General features: G+C 40.3%; 1 protein-coding gene across 2 annotated transcripts in view; it reads left to right on the forward strand.

Moving 5' to 3' along the window:
- CLTCL1 (clathrin heavy chain like 1) overlaps window positions 1-10644 on the forward strand; it is a 36662-nt gene extending 26018 nt beyond the window's left edge. Inside the window, exons 21-33 of one of the 2 annotated variants that reach the window (XM_084539258.1) lie at window positions 278-470; window positions 957-1114; window positions 1207-1371; window positions 1798-1905; window positions 2278-2445; window positions 2527-2676; window positions 3461-3592; window positions 3967-4077; window positions 4667-4837; window positions 5637-5858; window positions 6567-6587; window positions 8741-8816; window positions 9857-10644. In XM_084539258.1, the coding sequence (XP_084395384.1) occupies window positions 278-470; window positions 957-1114; window positions 1207-1371; window positions 1798-1905; window positions 2278-2445; window positions 2527-2676; window positions 3461-3592; window positions 3967-4077; window positions 4667-4837; window positions 5637-5858; window positions 6567-6587; window positions 8741-8816; window positions 9857-9972 (1791 nt within the window). In that variant the 3' untranslated portion in view covers window positions 9973-10644. The remainder of the gene's footprint in view (window positions 1-277; window positions 471-956; window positions 1115-1206; window positions 1372-1797; window positions 1906-2277; window positions 2446-2526; window positions 2677-3460; window positions 3593-3966; window positions 4078-4666; window positions 4838-5636; window positions 5859-6566; window positions 6588-8740; window positions 8817-9856) is intronic. The other variant, XM_084539259.1, reaches the window with a different exon arrangement.
- Window positions 10645-11561: the final 917 nt, after the last annotated feature.

An 11561-nucleotide genomic window follows, 5' to 3' on the forward strand; every position in this document is an offset into this window, starting at 1 on the left:
TACACCTGAAAGGGGCAGGAGAATCAAATGCTTCTAGGCGTTGTCTTCAGGCCAGAATACTGACTTCTTCAGGGTAGAGGATAAATGATAGCAACAGGAGTTTTATTCTTGCTGCTCTACTTCACTGGACAGAAAGGGCTTTTCTAAAAGCAGTTAGCTTTGTATCGCTTACTTAGAACAACCTATGTGTTTGAAGGAAGAGTTTTGTGGAAAGGATGATGTTACAAGGCTTTGATTTTTATTTTATTTTTTATCTTGCAATTTCAATTTCAAACAGGTACTGATTGAACACATTGGCAATTTAGACCGTGCTTATGAATTTGCAGAGAGATGTAATGAACCAGCAGTATGGAGCCAGCTAGCCAGAGCACAGCTGCAGAAGGACTTGGTGAAGGAAGCCATTGACTCCTACATAAAGGCAGATGATCCATCTGCCTACATGGAAGTTGTTCAAGCAGCTAATAGAAACGGTAAGCCAAATTATCTTCAAACTTAAGATTGCTTGGCTAAGAGTTGGGTTATTTCATTTACCTTGAGCAGCAAAGATTCTTGAGATTTGCAAATTCTGTTTCAGAATAAATTGGACCAGCTGGTCTATGGAGTGGATGAGTCAGTTTAGTGAGAGTCCTGTCAACAAACTTGTCTGTTTTGCTACAACAGCAATAGACCTTCCCTCGAAGATAATTTGTACCGTTATGGTCTAAATACAACTGAGTATAGTGTGCTGATTTTAGCTGTATGTGGCAGAATTGCTTGCCAATTGAATTCTAGGATAGTTGTAAGAAGTTCAACCTTATATGAAGGTGACTCAGTGTTTAGCAGAGTATACGTTAACTCAGATGCAGATGACTTACTGCTATTGAGCATACTGGTGACAACTGTTTACCTGATGTGAGCAAGGAGAGCAAGACAGAATAACTAAATAGAGGATCTGAAATATCTCTTTTCTCTTCAAGATAACTGGGAGGACCTAGTCAAGTTCTTACAGATGGCCAGGAAGAAGGCTAGAGAGTCTTATGTAGAGACGGAACTTATTTTTGCCTTGGCAAAAACTAATCGTCTCTCAGAACTGGAGGAGTTTATTAGTGGCCCTAATAATGCCCATATACAGCAGGTATGTCTTGATCACAGTTCCTATGTCTGACTTGCCACTTGGCAGACTTGATTCTTGCTGTTACCCTTCTTTACCTTGGACTCCTAATCCAGGTTGGTGATCGCTGTTACGAAGAAGGGATGTATGAAGCAGCAAAACTACTCTATAACAACGTGTCTAACTTTGCTCGCCTGGCATCTACCTTGGTACACCTTGGAGAGTATCAGGCAGCAGTGGACAGTGGCCGCAAAGCCAACAGCACAAGGACTTGGAAGGAGGTAACTAAAACTTGTGGTTTTTAATAATCTGCAGAAAGCGCTCTGTTGTTGCTTCTGAGCATGTTGCTTTTGAGCATAATTGGACTCCTTTCTTTGTCAGTAATGTGGGAAATAAAGAACAGTTGATTCATAATCATCTGTGATGATCTCTGATAGTGACCTGCTGTTTCTGGCTACAGAGCACATATGTATCTTCATAAACTGTCATCTTTCCCAAGATAATAAAGGTTATTTTCAGAACAGTGTAAAATGAATGGCAGAGATTTTAATTCTAGAGCAAGTATTACAGTAATAGCTATTTGGAACTCTAGTAAGCCATTAATTTGTTAAAGCTTTGCAAATTAACTTTCTCCTTTAATATATGGGGTCTATATAAGCATTGCAGTATTCTCCTGTGAACTGACTGTTTGCTGCCTCTCATTACAGGTATGCTTTGCATGTGTGGATGGAAAAGAATTCCGCTTGGCACAGATATGTGGCTTACACATAGTCATTCATGCTGATGAACTTGAAGAGCTGATTAGTTACTATCAGGTTAGATCACTGTTTATGTCCTAGAAAATTTATACAGCATACTTGTATCTGCTAATAAAGTGGTCCCAGCTAAAACCTGACACCCTGTGGGACTAATTTTTAATGACTGCAGAAGTGAATTGAATTTATTCTTCCTCTATTTCCTAATAGTTGCATGCAAACTTTTTATAGTAAATGGATGGGTGATAGCTTTCACTGTCCCTTCTTTTACAATTCTGTTGCCTTATTCGAATAGTGTCTTATAAAACTAAGCACTCTAATTTGGAGAGAAAAGTTTGTTGAATTTAAATAAATAAGCTTTTTATTTTTAGCAAGTTTTAAGTGCTAGTTGGTTATGAATTTTCAATTAATCCTTATTTTTCTAATATCCAGGATCGTGGCTACTTCGAAGAACTGATTGCTCTTTTGGAAGCTGCTTTGGGTCTAGAGCGTGCTCACATGGGAATGTTTACTGAACTTGCCATCTTATACTCTAAATTCAAGCCTCAGAAAATGAGGGAACATCTGGAGCTCTTTTGGTCTCGAGTTAATATTCCAAAGGTATGCAGCAAAGTAACTACACTGCAAGTGAAGTAGGGAAGCTGTTAATGCATCAAACTGACTGTCTTCTTGTTTTATCAGGTGCTCAGAGCTGCAGAACAGGCTCATCTCTGGGCAGAACTCGTATTCCTTTATGACAAATATGAGGAGTATGACAATGCAATAATTACAATGATGAATCATCCCACCGATGCCTGGAAAGAAGGGCAGTTTAAAGACATAATTGCCAAGGCAAGTTGATAGTTGACTGAACAAAGGTGCTGAAAGATTCTTTCAGAGCTGAGGCGAAAATGCACAACAGAATCCCCACTTAAGTTTGCTTGAGCTACTACTATCCAGTTTTCATGCTGTATTTAAAACAAATCATCCAAACAGTTTAGCACAATAATTAATCTAAGCTTGTACCCTTTGTTTTCTGTTGTGTAGCATGTTCTGCTGAGTGGCAGCCTATAGCACAGAATGTTTTCAGGGACTGTTCAGGATCATAGGTCACAAGCAAGGGCACAACCTCCTCAATATCTTTGACCTGACTGTTGCCTCAGTCTGAGGTTGTAACATTTCTTGAAAAATCTTTGCAGATGTTTCCAGCTATTTCAGTGGGAGAATTTGGCTGGGCAGTCCTATGAATGCAGTGGAGAATAGGGGGATTAATGAATAGTTTAGTCAAAGCAACAACTTAAGAGTGGTTAAGTTTACAGCCTTTAGGAGTTAAACACATGATCACATTAAGTTTAGTGGGCTGCCAGTGCTGGGATCTCTTAACCGTGGATGGGTTAGAATTGGTTTGAACTGCTCCAGCTAGGTTGTAACTTCACCATCTGGAAGCAGATGACACTAGAAGCAGTCATGAGATTCAACAAGAATTCTGCATGTAAGTGTAATGCTACTGTCCGGTAGAAGAAAATTTAAGCTTTTATTTAAGAGTCAGATAAACTCTCTGCTGAGTTAAGTGATCCAAACTAAGCACCTTAGATTTACTTGCATTTGAAATACTAACTAATGTGTAACCATGCAGGTGGCCAATGTGGAGCTGTATTACAAAGCCTTGCAATTCTACTTGGACTACAAACCTCTGCTGATCAATGATCTTCTCCTTGTATTATCTCCACGACTGGATCATACGAGGACAGTCAATTTTTTCTCAAAGGTGAGTTTGGAATATAGTGGGTGAAAAGAAAACCCCCGTGCAAGTTAAGACACTCTACTCTCTGTCTGAAGAGGAGAAAAAAAGGGTTGGCATCTGTCAGGTGGCTTTCCCTGCAGTATGAAGGACTAAGAAGCAGTCCAATCCTGGTTAATATGGAAAGCACTAGAAGAGTTAGCATAACTGGCCTAGGAGGCTGTTTCATTTTACTTGCAGCAACAATGCAATGTGACTTGTCTGTAGTTCTGATAGTAAGCATACACAGTCCTGTGACAGAAAGCATAAACTCTTGCTATAAGAAATGGGAACTTGTTTCAGGAGTATCAAGTGTCAGAACTAGTATAATTAATTTTGTATTGAAAATATCTTAATTCCAGGTTAATCAGCTACTTCTAGTAAAGCCTTACTTGCGTTCAGTCCAGAACCACAACAACAAAGGAGTTAATGAAGCTCTAAATAACCTTTTAACAGAGGAGGAAGACTACCAGGTGAGCCCCACAAAAGAGACCAGTAGGCCTGATCAAAAAAATAGTCATGGTTTAGTTCTTTCCCAGCTGATGAGGTGTAATTCCCTTGAGCAGAAGGAAACTTCTGCAGTGTAACAGTAGTACGGAATAGAATCAGACCCTTTGGACCATGGGGTGCTTTGGTCACAATCTGATAACCTGCAAACAAAGCAGATACCACAGTTACTTCTCTCAGAACAAGACTTCTCAAAGGTCCGCACTGGGTGTGTACTTCAGTAGACAACACTTCTGTAAACAAATTTGCTTCTGGCCCCGTTGACTGCAATTTGTAAGATAAGATTTTCTATTCTATTTAGTCTGCAAAGTGAAGTTTGTACAACCGAGTTAAAATCTTGCTTTATTAAAAATAGTTTTTGGGAGGAGAAAGTTGTTGTGAAAAACTGTTTCAAACTTGCCCAAAATATGCAGGGCAAAGAAGCTGTAGCCAGCCATAGCATCAACATCTGTCTGGTATAACCTAAGCACTTGTGAAGCATCCTTGGATGCTTTTCTCCTGTAGCTCTCACCTACTATCATCTGGAAGCATGGGTAACAATTTTATTTCAAACAGGGTTTGAGAGCTTCCATTGATGCCTATGACAACTTTGATAACATAACACTGGCTCAGCGTCTGGAAAAGCATGAACTAATTGAATTTAGGCGTATTGCAGCATACTTGTATAAGGGCAACAACCGCTGGAAACAGAGTGTGGAGCTATGCAAGAAAGACCATCTGTATAAGGTGAGTTAACACAGCTTTTCTCCCTGACTGTCAAAGAGTCTGATCGCTGAAGCATAGGCTCCTGGAAACTGAATGCATTCTGTTAGTTTCAAATCTGGGATTCCAGTGAGTCTTAGCCCTTCCCTTGAAGTTTAAGGAAAGAATCTTAGAGCAGAACAGCTTGCAATTTCAAATGTAGACCTTAAATCTAATTTGATAATGCTGTCATGTACTCAGAGATTTCTCTATATCCATCAAAGGCATCTGTACAATTTTCTCTATCAGTGCAGAACATTCCGTGTAGTCCTAAAGACTTTGTCCATATAGGGTAGAGATGAAACATGAGTAGAGTGGTACAGCACTTAAGCCTGTAGTGATTTCACATGAGCCAGTTCTTGAGTGCTCTGTAGGAAAGCTGACAAATAGTCTTCAGTCTCACCAGATACCAAGCAGTTGATGCAGTAGTTCCTTCTGCTGTAGGTTATCCTTAATGTCTAATTGTGAAGTAGGTGGGATACCAGAAAGTTTATCTTTGCTGCTACAAAACTAAGCAAAATCTCATTGGGCCACTTCAAGTACTTAACTGAATGTACAACAGGCTTTCCTTAAAATGAGCACCAGGGCTGCCTGGGAATAAGAGGACTTAACTGAGTGTGTATACTGTAACTTAGCTCCTACACAACATATGTGGTGATGTGAAAGACTAACTTCATGGTATGCAAAATACATGGCTCGTCTAGCTAGCAGTTTCATATACATAAGGTGTAAAACAACAAACTCACAGACAAGGGTCAAGCTTAACTGTTGTCCTTTTCTCTAGGATGCTATGCAGTATGCTGCAGAGTCCAAAGATGCAGAACTAGCTGAGAAGCTGCTTCAGTGGTTCCTGGAAGAAGGCAAGCAGGAGTGTTTTGCAGCCTGCCTTTTCACGTGTTATGACTTGCTGCACCCAGATGTAGTCCTTGAGTTGGCATGGAGGCATAACATCATGGACTTTGCAATGCCTTATTTCATCCAAGTGATGAGAGAGTACCTTACCAAAGTGAGTATTGCATAGGCTAAGAAGTTGAGTGTTTTAGTCTGCTGGGCAATTAGTGTTATGCAAACCAGGTAAAGCTCTTTGCATGTATTTAGAGTATTATTATTCCTCACACCAAGTCCTCTGGGAATTTCTCTGGGTTTAGTCACTTCAGGCTAGATAGCTAAACTTCTAAATAGAAAGCATAGGACTTGAAAGAGGTGTAGTTAACTTTTGCTTGTAACAATGGGGGTGAGCAACTGTATGCTTCTTAGAGCAGCTGCATAGTTGATGAAGTTGAGGACTTGCTGAAGTGAACCTGCATCATTTTTTACTTGGTGTAACTGTGAAAGTACTCTGTATGTTTTCTTGTTAGTTATTCAAAAACTACACTCGGTAACAGTACCCACTGTTCCTACATCAGCTGTATTACTAAATTACTGAAAATAAGGTGTTTATGGAAGACAGAACTTCAGATGCATAGTCTGGCTGTACAATGCTGATACCAGTAGCTAGTCTTGAACTGAGAAGGGAGAGATTCTGATCATGTGTGGTCCTGCAATGCTTGTCTCAAGCAGCCCCCAGGATATTAAAGATCCTTCCTTAAAAGGCTCTAGTGTTGTGTAGGACATCACAGTGGAGAATTCTATTGAAATCAGTAATCTAGAAGTGACTGCTTCAGGTTGTCTCTCATCAGTCATGTTAAGTATTCCCCTCTGAATTTTCTTGCAGGTTGATGGGCTGTTCTATAAGGTGACACTCTGATTTCAAACTCTTTTGTGTTCATTTGTGTCCCTCAATACCCTAGGATTCTTTTACAGGAATCTAGCTGTAGCTTCTGCCAGAAAAGCAGTTCTAACTCATTTTCTGTTCATTTTCTAATGCTAAAAGGATAACTATTCACAAGCAACTTGAAAATCCAACCAGACTCTGCTCTTTTTCATGAGAAATGGAAGCAAGTAATTGAGGACTTGACTGTTTAGGCTCCTAATTACTGTATTACAGAAAACACGTGGCAGGTATCTTTTACAGATACCTGTAAGTCTTGCCCATTAGTATAATGAAAGTACTTTCACTGATCTTAAACTCTTCCTCCTCAAACTCTACTGAGGTGAAACTTGCCACACAAGATCACTTGTTACTCTTCCATGTGAAGTTTACCTTCAAGATCACGGTTTTTAAATTGCTGGTTGGATTTACAAGTGATCTCTTACTAAATACCAGATAACTTGCCAAAAGGAAAATCTGCATGATGAAAATGGTTTACAGTGGAACTAATTTAGTCTGAATTAACTACAAACATAAAATTAGAGAATGGGTTTTATAAATGTTGTAATATGTCTGAAATTCTGTCATGTAACTAACTTCAAAGGTACAAAAGAATAGACTGGTTTATCAGCTGAGTCTGTAAGTCCTCCAGAACTTATTTTTCTCTTATGCATTAAACTAAAGGTGTGAAAGCATAGAATAGCCTATGTCCCAGAAGGGGCTGGGTACAAAAAGTATGGTAACATTGATTTGGAAACCTTTCGAACAACTTCACTTCTAGCCATCAAATCAGAAAGTTCAGCCTTTGCTGGAATTGCTGTTTTAGTCCCTTCTTTAGGGAATCTGCTCCCAGCATGCTTGCTGTTTCTCCAACAGAGGGAGTAACTGCACTTCTGTTCCAAATTCCTTAATGCTTTAGGGCCAGTAAAGAGTAAAGTCTAACTCAGAAGAGAGTGGGAATCCCAGACCATAAATACAGCAATACAACTAGTTTGAAAGCGGTAGCGCTCAATTGCTTTGACCCACAGTAATAGGGACAGCATTTGTAACACTAATACTGAGTGTTTTCCTGAAAAGCTGTTAGGTTGACAGCTCTGAGGGAATGAGTTAAGACATACTGCCACTCAAGTTATTAATTTGAGCAGCAAAATTAAAAAAAAAAAAAATCAGGAAACTGTTAGGCAACAGATCCAGATAACGTCTCTAAAATATAATAGAGACCCCTTTTGCAGCACTCATCAAATTGGATATGATCGTTTTAGTGGGAAAGGAGGCTGAGGAGCAGCTGAAATACAGCATTGGGCTAAAAGAAGGTTTTCCCAGATGTTAGTACTATCTGTATCTGGATATGAAGCTGTGTGATTTTATGCCTTCGCAGCCTTCAGTCTCAATGGTTCACTTACAGAAGACGTAACTCTTAAAACATGAAAGAAGGAAGGTACCGTTGCCTTCTCTGCCCTCACCTCTCACCCTCCCACCCCCAATTTAAAGCTGTGTTCAGAGCTCCTGCACTACTATAGCACTCTGACAAGTGATTTAGCATGAACAAAGCTTTATTTCGCACAACACTGGGCTCTATATAAAGCTGATACAACTAGACCACTTCCTGTTATGGTTCTAGAATTTCCTCTAAAAGGAGTCTATGTGGATATTAATACATTTAAACCAGTACTCTGTAACCAGAGTTAGGCTGTAGTTGTAGATAAGATTAAACTTCATGGTCTGGAATATTTGCAAATATCTAGGTGCCCTTAATGAAGGGGAGAGGGCTTGCAGGTTAATAGACAATGAGGCAGACAACTAGGTTAGGCTCGTTTGAGATGATCCTTGGAAGTACAGTGAGCTGACTTGTTTTCTTTATCATAGAGATAACAGTAACAAGAGCAGGGCTCCCAAAAATGCTGTGCTTGAAGGTAATAGTGGTCTTTCTCAGCTACATTTGACAGCTATTGCAATAAAACTAAAGCAATTGGGAAGGCAGGATTACAGAGTTTCAGTCTACATGTTCCCAGCCATAGTCTCCAAAATGTACTACAGTAAGGAACCCTTGATAGCTAAGGTACCAGGCATTGAAAGCCTCGTGTATAGTGCAATTACTGGGCAAGGCCTTCATACATCTCCTGTTCACTTCAATGTAGGTGGATAAACTTGATGCTTCTGAAAGCCTAAGAAAAGAAGAGGAACAAGTAACTGAACCCACTCCAATAGTATTTGGTAGGTGAAAGACTTGGTTTTAATTGATTACCTATTGCCACTGCGGTCTCTCTTTATGGAGGTTACTTGAATGACTGTCTCCAAAGTAAGCTGGTTTCCAGTAGCTAGTAAAATGGTCGTCTCTGCTAGATGGACTGTACAAGTTGTTGAAGTGACATCTCACTCTTACAGTACTTCTACTCTTCAGCGAATGTATTACTCCTCTTACATGGCTCAGAACCCTAGCTTAGGAATAGCCTTTTAGTATGGTAACAGGAGAGGGGATACCAAGGTGTGCACAACCCCAGAAATAACTTAAAGAGCATGCTAATTCCTCCTGTTGTTCCTTTCTAAGAGGAATGTGTCTGCTTTCTGCTCTTCCAAGTAGAAAGGCAGACTGGCTTTCTAGTTCATCCATTTTAAGACAAATGCAGCCAAAAAACCATGGCTGTCCAAGTGTGCTGCTATTTTAGAAGCCCCTATGAAGAGGCATTCTGCTAACAAGCACCTAGAAGTGGCTGGTAAGGGAAGGATGTGACTGGTTCACTGTCTAATGTAAATGTTAACTTAAATTTAATATATGCATGAGGCATGTGTGCTCCTAGTGATGAAAACAAATCTTCTATCAAGGTACATTCAGGCCTTTTGCAGCACTTTCCAGACTGAGACCTAACTGACCTAACTAATTGCTTGAATTGTTTTACTGTTGAGTTCTGACCATGCATGGTGTTTAAACAGATTCAGTTTGGCTTTTAGTGTGGTCTTTTCAAAACAAGCCACGTTTATCTTGCCATCAAGAACAGCTGATATTCCTCTTCCCATCTGAGTCTTGCCTTGCTTTCTTAGTTTTCTGGTAGCGAGAGCAGATGGCCTAAGTGCCCACTCTGTGTGGTGCATGTTGAGTAATAGTGTAACTTGCTAGTGTGTGCTTGCACAGTGGCTGATTTTTAGCTAAAAGCCTAATAATTCAGTCCCATAGTACAGCTAGCATCTGGGGACCTTGGGTACTGAAACTAACTCTTTTTTTTTTTTTTTTTCTTTTTTTTCTCATGCTTTTCCAGGCCAGCAGTTGATGTTAACAGCAGGCCCCAGTGCAGTACCTCCCCAGGCAAACTTCCCATACGGATACTCAGCACCGGGATTCACCCAGCCACCTGTTTATGGTTTCAATATGTAACTAGCTCTCTGACAGACCTTCGCTGTCTCTGTTCTCTTCCTTCCCGTCCCTTTTTAACTTCTCCAAGAAGTGTACAATGGTCCTAAAGGCACAGATGACTTTCTGTTGGCTGAACACACTTGCTGCCCTGCTCAGTGAGGAGACTTCAACAGGATGCCTGTTACTGTTATTTATTGATTATTGTCCGGTTACATTTCAACCTCTGAAAGGCAGCTTTTGTTAATGACATTGTGAGACTCTTGTCTGAAGTTAAGGCACTATTTCACTAACTCATATAGCAATAACTGCTTGAGGCCAGGGAGAAGAGCATATTTTTTTCTTTTGCAAAGCCCATTGAAGGCAGCTGGGAAATTGCCTGGCACCAAGTTGTTAAAGCTTTAGCTGAAGCTACTGAAGTAGCAGGGTTGTTAACAATTCAGTGAAGCATCTCCTTAATAATGAATTGTTGAAAGCTTATGTACATCTGACTACCCCATTTTGTTTGCAGTCTTATGTGCAAAAGAAATTGGGCTTTCTGATATTTGTGCTCTGAATGTTTAGAGGAATATTGGGAAAGCTTCCTTTTCTGGACAATAATGCTGTTGGGGTTCAATGCTGTTGGAGTCTGTTCTATATTTTCTGGAGTAGATCTGAGACTTAAAGAAAATAAATCTTCTCATGCCAGAGAGCAAACATTTCCCAGATCCTTTTTGTTTATCAAGAGGAGAGCATGTTACTTGTTGACGTTAAATGGTACTAAAGGAAACCTCAGCTATGTGTGGCAAGTGAACATGGGAGTGTGCATGGCCTGCCAAAGTACTAAAGATGCAAGAGCACAGCGTCAGGGCTGGGGAGGGGGGCATACTGCTAAAATAATGAGGCGGTAGGGAGGGCCATAATCCTGACTTTTTTATTTGCACCTTTAATTGATTCTGGCATTGGCTTCTTGCCACACCATGTTCTGACCCTGTCTGGTGGGCAGTCAGCACCATCTGAATTAACAAGATGCAGTGACTCAGTTCTGCTATGCTGCAGTAGTATCAATGGTGTGTCTACCACCCACCTCTTTCTTTGAGAATGCCAACAGGGATGTATTATTACTTTGTGCCACTCTTCAAATACATGTATCATTAACGTTTTATGTACTTAGATAACAATGTATAATTTATGGTTATGAATCTTGTGCTAATCTTGAATATTATAAAAGTCCAACTATAAATGTAAAACTGCAGTATCCACTGTGTGGTTCTAGTCTTCCTATCTTGGGGGTGGGGACTGGTTAGTAGTAATGCACTACCACTTAAAGCATCAGCTTTCTTAATCTGTGACAGCTAAGGATGCCAGACAGGACAAGGGATAATTGTGCCAAAGCACATACCGTAGAGGGCTTAGCAAGTAACGTAAAAGGGGGTTGTGGTCTCTTCAATGAAGACAGTACATGTTGTCATGTGCAGGGGTCATGCTGCAGGAGGCGGTCACATGCTTACGTGACTTCATTCACAGGACTGGAAGAGTGTAAGCTCAGTCCTGTGCTGGGGGAGATGCTGCAGGTAGTCTTCTAAGTCAGCTCCACTGAAATACGTTAATACAGCAGCAGTATTGGTAAGCTA

This window comes from Aythya ferina (assembly GCF_964211825.1).
Source record: "Aythya ferina genome assembly, chromosome: 17".
Taxonomy (NCBI): domain Eukaryota; kingdom Metazoa; phylum Chordata; class Aves; order Anseriformes; family Anatidae; genus Aythya; species Aythya ferina.